This window comes from Procambarus clarkii, chromosome 21 (genome assembly GCF_040958095.1).
Source record: "Procambarus clarkii isolate CNS0578487 chromosome 21, FALCON_Pclarkii_2.0, whole genome shotgun sequence".
Lineage (NCBI taxonomy): Eukaryota > Metazoa > Arthropoda > Malacostraca > Decapoda > Cambaridae > Procambarus > Procambarus clarkii.
In genome coordinates, this window is record NC_091170.1 from 16,015,096 (window position 1) to 16,024,873 (window position 9,778).

The window sequence follows — 9,778 nt, forward strand, 5'->3', positions numbered from 1 at the left end:
AATATCTTGACCGTCCCTCCTCTCTCTCTCTCCTTTCATTCAGTTCAGTTCAACTATTTTCCAACATCGTATGTTTGCTCCTTTTCATTAAGCAAGTCAGTTTTACACAAATAAATCGTGTTAGTAAGCAAGTTATAGCTCACGTTCCCCCACCTTACTCCCCTGTCATATAATGAATACTATCATTCCAATCCCTCTAAAATTTAAAAATAATCATATTTCAAACGTAGTTCAATACAGTAATTTAGTTACCAAGCTCCAGCGCTTGTCCTCCGCCTTAGCTCTCTCTCGTATCTTCGTTAGTAACAGTCCAATTTCCCTGAAATTTTTACCCTCTGTATTTCAGGCTCCGTAAATAAGATCAAAACAGTTATCGAGCTCCAGCGCTTGTCCCCCACCTTATTTCGTTTTATACAAGATCGTTAGTAACAGTCCAATTTCCCTGAAATTTTTACCCTCTGTATTTCAGACACCGTAAATAAAATCAAGTCAGTTACTGAACTCCAGCTCTCATCCCCGCCTTAGTTCTCTTTCATATCTTTGTAAATAATACATCAATTCCCCTGAAATTTTTACCCTCTGTATTTCAGACACCGTAAATAAAATCAAGTCAGTTATCGAGCTCCAGCTCTCGTCCCCGCCTTAGTTCTCCTTCGTATCTTTGTAAATAACCCATCAATTTCCCTAAAATTAAAAGCAGACATACTTCAAAGTTAGTAAATAAGATCAAGTCAGTTACTGAGCTCCAGCTCTCGTCCCCACCTTAGATCTCTCTCTCGTATCTTTGTAAATAACCCATCAATTTTCCCCTGAAATTTTTACCCTCTGTATTTCAGACATAGTAAATATGATGAAAACAATTATAAAACTCTAGCTCTTGTCCTCTGTCCAAGTTCACTCATGTAAATTCATTACTATCAGTCCAAATCCCCCTGAGATTTAAACACCCAACTACATTTTCAGACATAGTAAATAAAAACCAGTTCAGTTATCAAGTTTCAACTCTTGTGCCCCAGCTTAGTTCATTTGTGCAAGTTCTTTATTTTCCAACTAAATCACCCTGAGATTTAAGATCACCTTATTTTCTAACGTAGTAAAATTAATCTGGACATTAGTCTTAGATCATCAGACATAAATATATTCGATCAAGTCCGTCTCCAGCTTATCTCTTATCCGAGTACACACATAACCCCAACCTGTTTAATTATCTTTCACCCCCTCCCACCTTCCTCCATCTCATCCAAGTCTCATAAATTTAAATGTAGCTGTTAATTTGCGTTCTTTCCCCGTTCATAGCATATTCTCTGTAAGTTCAGATCTGTACTTAGTCTTACATATTCTCTAGTTCTTTCCCATTTTATACAAGACTTAAACAACTATTACCGTCTCCTCTATCTTATTTAAACATGAGTCATATGTAAATATACCCGACTCTTTCCATCCATTACAAGTCCTAGCTTGTTCACCGCCCAACTCACTACGCTATTTCTACTCTACATGTTATAGCATGTTTTCCGCTCATCTTGGTACCAACCCTTACAATCTCTCTCTCTCTCTCTTTCCTTTACATGTCTCAGCATGTTCGCCTCGCATCTTACTACGCTGTCTACTTTACATGTTGTAGCATGTATTACTGTGTCCCATATCTTATTTAAACATGAGTCATATGTAAATATACCCGACTCCTTCCATCCATTACAAGTCCTAGCTTGTTCACCGCCCAACTCACTACACTGTCTACTTTACATGTTGTAGCATGTTTTCCGCACATCTTGATACCATCCCTTACAATCTCTCAATCCTTTACACATCCCAACTTTCAACCCTTTCTTACAATTTTCCTCCATCCCTCCGCTACATGTTCTTACCCGTTCATTACAGTTCACTATATATTCTCTAATCATCTCTGTACTAATTCTCAAAACTAGTTGTTTCTGTCATTTTAGTAAGTAAGTAAGTAGATCATCGTTATTAACAACAACAACAACAACAGTAACATTACTAATTCACAGTAAGTTACTACTGAGCATTTAGCAGTTATCCATTTTCAAAATAAGGTCAATATAAATCATTCTAAGACATCTTCGTACAATTAAAGATACTTGCCTGTGCACTAAGTCATTACTTACAGTAGCATCTTAAGGCATTGTTTTCGTAACTCAGTTTTATTAAACATACACCTTCATTAGTCAAAGGAAAACTTTTCAAGTCATTGTATTCAATATTTCCGTTAAACTTACTACATCATGTCATTATTCAGTTTCATAATTAAGTACTTGTTTCAGTCCTCCAATGTAATAAGCAAATTATTCTATTAAGGATAAAGAAATCTTATTTAGAAGAGACATTAAGTTTATTACAACATTTAACGCATACAGTTATTCTTAGTAGTTATACAGGTATTCAAGAAATCATAAGTGTTCAAGAAGCAATCATATACAGTTATTCTTATTAGTTATACAAGTGTTCAAGAAAATCATAAGTGTTCAAGAAGCAATCATATACAGTTATTCTTAGTAGTTATACAAGTGTTCAAGAAAATCATAAGTGTTCAAGAAGCAATCATATACAAGTGTTCTTAGTAGTTATACAAGTGTTCAAGAAAATCATATACAAGTGTTCTTAGTAGTTATACAAGTGTTCAAGAAATCATAAGTGTTCAAGAAGCAATTGGATTTATTATATATAAAATATTTCCTCTACAAATTGGACAGCATTTCAGAGCTAAAAGACAACCGCTGCACGTCACCATATGTTTACATGGTAGTATTACAATATTTATATTTTTATCCATACAAACTCTGCATAAAATATCTTCTTCCCAAGATTGTTCTATACAGTCCTTGTTTTCAACAGTGTTAGTACAAGTCTCCGGTAAAGTTTTCAATCCCAGATCTTCAAGCGTAGCTTCTTGTTCCTCTTTATCATCAACTGCTTCATAAATTAAGTCCCGTACCCGTAAATAAATATCTGTACCCTCTTGCATATACCTCAACACGATTTCTAGACATCTACTTTGTATAATAAAAGGTAACAAATCTCTGGATTCCTTAAGATACTCACTTAAAGCATATCTTATACTCTCCACAGGTATTAATTTTGATGAATCAGATGTTTGAACTTATCCATACCCTCCATTAAGATATTAATTAAATCATTGTCTATAGGTTTTATAGGTAATGGTATTGTCAATCTAGCATTCTTAACAAATTCCTTGCCCCTTGCAAGAATAATGTAAGCACATTCTGGACTACATCTCGCATGTAACGTCCAAGGATCATCTTCTTGTCTCCAATTTCGTATTCCACAGGCGCAGTGATAGCAGCAGACGTGGTCACTTATACCTGAAAACCATAAAACAATCCAGCATTATCTCGTTACTATCTTTTAACTAATATTCATTATTTCTTTACTTATAACTCTATTAAGTTTAAATAGTTAAAACACTTCATACCACAGTAAAAAAAACCAGCTTCTGCCAGCTCATGAGAAGTTTGCTTGACGCTTCCAGGCCATGTCATATCAAATGTCTCTAGGCGACATTTATAAGTTACCAATCCTGGATTCAGCGATTTCCTAAATTTTATCAATCCCAGATCTTCCTTAGGAGGAGCACCACCTAAAAAAATATAACGTAGTTACGTAAATTATTCTTAGAAGAATAAGAAGTATCTATTTAAGCAATCAAGTTTTGTACAGAGTATATAAGACTGGTATAAGAATACATCATAAGAATATATACTTACTACTATCACTTATTTTCTTATTTCCCAGTTCTATTTTATGGGAAACAAATTCCAGTCCATATTTGAAAGCTATCTCAGACACCTCTAAAGAAACATTGTCACTCCTCTTGCCTCTAATAAAGGCACAGTCTTGATTAATGATCTTATGACGTCTTCTGGGGGTATCACCAACAATCCATGCACCTACTATACAATAACAAAATGCACACAAACAGTAATCACTATTGCGAAGGTAATAGAACCCATCTTCAACTAAGTCAATAGGGTTTAACCACTTAATGGGCCAATCCACAAATGTTTGTAGTCTAACTCCTGCACATTTAAGGCTTTCTATACTGTAAAACTTCCTGGCACACAAAGGATCCATCGTGTGAGGGCAGCACTAACTATTAGAGTAGGATAAGCAAGTATATATATCCCTAAAATAAGTATCGTACATCGCTACATATTTAACAGTTTCCCCATTTATAATAGACAGTAATCTCCTCTAAATACTTCTCTATTTAAAAATCCTTAAAGTTTCATAATTAAATAAAGCTCTTATATAAATACTTAGTAAACTACTTTCATTATTTATTAGACTTATTAGAAAAATACATCACTTTGGCAATCTCGCTAAAAGTATACTGTTACGTCATTATTCGTAGCTGCCGTACATAATGATAGATATATATATAATTTAGTAGTAAATTCTTATTTAATCTAATTAAAATATATGCTTAAAGCATCTATATCCTAAAATGAAATATACTATTAGTTATAATGTCATATATAATATCACTCTAAGGTAACAAAAATCCTTATTAATATATTCAAATAAGTGGTAACTTTTACATTTCCCCCAATATAAGAGCGCGGACCTCACATTAGGGATATTATTACGACTATCTGGATCGTATCTACTACCTTACGAGGTAGAAAATTCACCATGGATACTGTTCTGACAACTTGTCAGGGTTATTTAACCGACGATTCATTTTGTAATAATGAAACCTGTATTGTGTACGGAGTGAACTGTATATCCTGTGTTCCCCGAGGAATGGCCCTAGACTTAGCCAAGAAATATTCTCATGCTGACGCTTATAATGTTCGCCGACCCTTGTACAGTCTTAAGAGATGTATCCCTGAAGATCGTCCAGTACCAGGAACAATTCATATCTCTAAAGGAGAAAATCTTCCGTATATTGTTGCTATAGCCACACAATACGGTATTGGATTACCTATAGAAAGTAATAACATTGCTCAGGGAATTATAGAAAACTCAAAAGACAGAAACATGCTCTCTGGATTAAACGAAGATACATCCATTAATCGTCTCGTCTACTTCAAGAATGGTATGAAAGATTTATTTAACTTTATCAAGGGCTCTCCTCAAATTATGAGAGTTATAATACCAACAGGAATTGGGATTACATGTGTTCGAAGAGATAAAGTTTGGGAAAATACTTATCTTCCTGTTATTGAAGATATGTATAAACAGTTAAAACCCTACGGAGTGGAAGTTAAATTACTGTTTAACGAGGAGATTATGCAGAGGAAGAGCAAGTAACACTTGGCAACCTTTTGTGTGCGCAGTGTTTCTACGCGCAGCCTAAAGATGTATATATGCTTCCCCCGGAGTGATCTCTTACGGTGTCCTCCTCTTCTTGGATGTCAGAATCTACTTCAAGCTTGGATATTCAAGGCTATGGAGATCAAGACTATTATTGGAGACTTTGCCTCCCTGTCCGTCTACAATAATCACGACTGTTTATTGTACGATCTTGATGCTACGAGTGTACAAATGTGTAAAATTGTGCAAGGATTGTGGGATCGTTACCCATATGCGAGATTACATCGCGAAAACTTTCCTTACAAAAACAGGGCATTTGTATCTTATCGCAGTAACCCTGGCAGTATACATATTGGAGAACCACCTGAATTTAACAACAGGATGGATGAAGATCCCCATCTACCCCTTATTATTGGTTTAGTGACTCAGTTTGCTAGTAGACCTGCAACTTTACCAGCATATGAAAATCCTCCGTGTGAAGTACGAAGTTTAGATGAACATTTTTACGATGGCCTTGAAAAAGATACAGAATATCAGAGATGGCGCTGGTTTGAAAATGCTCTGAAGGAAGCCCTTGTTTTCATTCTTAAAAGATGTGTTAAGAGAATTATTATTCCATATGGGTTTGGCATGTCAAGTTATTTGGACAACTGCGCAGTATGGGAAAGTAAATATTTGCCTATACTTGAGAAAATAGGACAAAAACTACGAAAACGAGGTATTGTACTCTTCATAGTACGTCCCGAAAACATCGTTCCTCCTCAGTCATCCACCCACGGCATCTTTGAAAATAAGATTCCATACATTGCTGTTCTTCAAAATGGACCCACAACTAATGCTACTGATGCTGCTAGGACACCTGAAGATGATGCTACGCCTGCTACCGCTGATGCTAGTTCACCTTTTATCAACACTAAGTTGTCTGATACAATTAATTCAACACCTGTTAATGTTACTACGTCTGTTGATACTAATGTTACAATGTGTGTTAGTAGTAGTTTTACAAATTTAGAAGAGAAGATGGATTGGGAATAATAATGTCTGTAAATAATTTATACTTTGTACATTTTTATAAATTAAATACATTGTACATTTTTACACATTAAATAACAAAATAGAAACTCGTGTGTTTATTTTCTCCCTTTTTAATGTCTAAATATCAACTCTACTTTTCTGAGTATATAGGAAGAGGTACGAAACTTTTTCTGTCTTACTTCAAGATGGATTGTTCTATGTACATGCAAGTGAAGCTTAAGCGTTTGAATAAGTGTATTATAGATGCTGATTTTACTAGTGATGAAATTCTAAAACCTGGAGACTGTCTTGTCTACGATTCTCATAATTTATCTGGTGGATTTGCACAACTGTTATGGGAAAAATATCCTTACAGTAAAGTTTCCGAGTGTGAAGTGGTACAGAATAATATAACTCCTGGTGGTATAGTACTTGCTTTATCTCCAGAACCAGAAATAAAACCTCATATTATAGGACTTCAATACAGTAGCTCTAATGAAGATCTAGGATTACAGAAAGATATTATTAAACGTTGGAGTTTTAAATCTGCAATAAGACAAATTTGTTGTCAGGCAAGAAATAATAATTTAATCCAGCGTATAATATTCCATATGGTATTGGGTTTAATGACGGAATAGGATGGAGTAAAGAAGAACAAGAAGAATGGGAGACACACTATTTTCCAGGACTAGCCCATTTAGCTTATGTTTTAAAGAATAATAAAAAAGAATTATTAATGGTTCGTATACCTCTTGGAGAAGATGTTACTGGGACTGGGAGAGAGAAGAAACAAGTAGAGGGTGGATCTAATAAACGGAAGAGAATGTCATAGTTAAAACTAGTAGATCTAAAATAATACATATAACTAATTTGGAAACTGCAGCTAAGAGAGAGGGGCGGAGCGTAACAATCTCCGATGTGATAAGCTAGGTCGGGATATATCTTGCCATAAACTCCCCATCTCGGTCCAACAGTGAGAAGACATACTCGGATCGATGGCTGCTGTATACAGTAAGTGCTTATTGTATGATGTACTTACAGTACTCGTTATATTTGTTGTGATATAATTTTGCTTATTATTGAATATCTTTTAGTTTTGAAATATTATGATTATTTAATAGTCCCTGTGTTAAATATTGTATTTTTCTTTGTTTAAAGATTTACCCCATGTGATGGATGTGAAGAGTCTACCAGGGTTTGGAAGCATGCCTGATCTTGTGTCAGAAACTATATGGCAAAGTCCAGCTTCGACTGTTTTGTGGAAGAATATGCCCCTGGCGGAAAAACAGACTTATAAAGTGATGACACATACTGATAAATGTACGCATGAGAACATTGTTCCAGCTCTAGCAAAGTTTATTAGCAAAAGTGAAAATGTTTTAATGATACTGATTGGTCGTGATTCTATAAAGTTGAAAGAAGAACTTCCATTGATAAAATGTGACATAGTCTTATTTAGCTTAAAAGAGAGTGTTACAGATGTACTCAAGAAACATGAGAATTGTCAAGTGTTGTTGCTGACGAAAATTCCTAGTAAGGCCGAGATGAAGAAAATTTCTTTGTTATTTAAAGGCGATAAAATCATTTGCACTTTTAGACCTAAACCCCGTTTTAAATACATATTTCCAGAATTTGAAGAAGTGCCTATAGGATGTAACTTAAAGGATAAATTTTTTATAAGAAAATTTGTGGATGAAATTGGTTCTCCAAATGCTGCAAACTGGTTTATTAATAAGTTGAGTTCTGAAGAACGAGAAGTGTATACTATAATGAGCCAGGATGAACTGCAACAGCAGGTAAATAGTAAGACTGTGAAAGAGCTTAGTATTATTCACCCTAAAACGGAAGAAGATGAACATTGGAGTTTAATTGATCATATGGAGGAGAGCTTTCCATCGTTTCCGTTAAATTTAATAAAGATGAGACCAGAAATAGGATATCATACCCCCCAAAAGATAGAAATAGAGGCAGTGATGAGATTTATAGGACAGGATCCTGTACTTGGTGTTTTCTCTGGTATGGCCTTTATTGAAAATCTTATTAGGATAAGACATACTAATGTGGTACGAGCTACAGACAATTACTCGAATATGGGTGAGAGTAAGTGGATGGAGGTTGAACAAATGGATGCTGTAGAAGCAGTTAGGACTTATTGTAATGACAGAGAAGTACTTCTAATGTCCTGGCCTGAATTGATTTGTGATGATAATGTTTATAGCGATGCTTTCTATGTTTTAAAGGAATTTAAGGGACAAAAACTAATCTATTTTGGAGAAGGGGAAGGGGGATGCTGTGCATGTGATGGATTTTTTAACTTGCTGGATAGTGAGTTTCATTGTGTGAAATCAAATACATGTTTTACTTATAATTCTTTTATAAATTCAAATGTTTATTTCTATATAAGACTATAGTGTTTATGATTTCTTGAATACCTGTATAACTACTAAGAACACTTGTATATGATTTTCTTGAACACTTATGATTTCTTGAACACTTGTATAACTACTAAGAACACTTGTATATGATTGCTTCTTGAACACTTGTATAACTACTAAGAACACTTGTATATGATTGCTTCTTGAACACTTATGATTTCTTGAATACCTGTATAGCTACTAAGAATAACTGTATGCGTTAAATGTTGTAATAAACTTAATGTCTCTTCTAAATAAGATTTCTTTATCCTTAATAGAATAATTTGCTTATTACATTGGAGGACTGAAACAAGTACTTAATTATGAAACCGAATAATGACATGATGTAGTAAGTTTAACGGAAATATTGAATACAATGACTTTAAAAGTTTTCCTTTGACTAATGAAGGTGTATGTTTAATAAAACTGAGTTACGAAAACAATGCCTTAAGATGCTACTGTAAGTAATGACTTAGTGCACAGGCAAGTATCTTTAATTGTACGAAGATGTCTTAGAATGATTTATATTGACCTTATTTTGAAAATGGATAACTGCTAAATGCTCAGTAGTAACTTACTGTGAATTAGTAATGTTACTGTTGTTGTTGTTGTTGTTAATAACGATGATCTACTTACTTACTTACTAAAATGACAGAAACAACTAGTTTTGAGAATTAGTACAGAGATGATTAGAGAATATATAGTGAACTGTAATGAACGGGTAAGAACATGTAGCGGAGGGATGGAGGAAAATTGTAAGAAAGGGTTGAAAGTTGGGATGTGTAAAGGATTGAGAGATTGTAAGGGATGGTATCAAGATGTGCGGAAAACATGCTACAACATGTAAAGTAGACAGTGTAGTGAGTTGGGCGGTGAACAAGCTAGGACTTGTAATGGATGGAAGGAGTCGGGTATATTTACATATGACTCATGTTTAAATAAGATATGGGACACAGTAATACATGCTACAACATGTAAAGTAGACAGCGTAGTAAGATGCGAGGCGAACATGCTGAGACATGTAAAGGAAAGAGAGAGAGAGAGAGATTGTA

The 9,778-nt window shown here is 34.5% G+C and overlaps 1 protein-coding gene across 1 annotated transcript; it reads right to left on the reverse strand.

Annotated features, from left to right (window-relative positions):
- Positions 1-2,537: 2,537 nt before the first annotated feature.
- On the reverse strand, positions 2,538-4,634 carry LOC138366930 (baculoviral IAP repeat-containing protein 7-B-like). Its single transcript, XM_069328201.1, has 3 exons — positions 3,747-4,634; positions 3,455-3,619; positions 2,538-3,344 (listed from the first exon to the last, which is right to left on the reverse strand). Exons 1-3 carry the CDS (start codon positions 4,111-4,113, stop codon positions 3,094-3,096), a joined length of 783 nt encoding a protein of 260 aa, XP_069184302.1. The 5' UTR covers positions 4,114-4,634; the 3' UTR covers positions 2,538-3,093.
- Between the last annotated feature and the right edge of the window lie 5,144 nt (positions 4,635-9,778).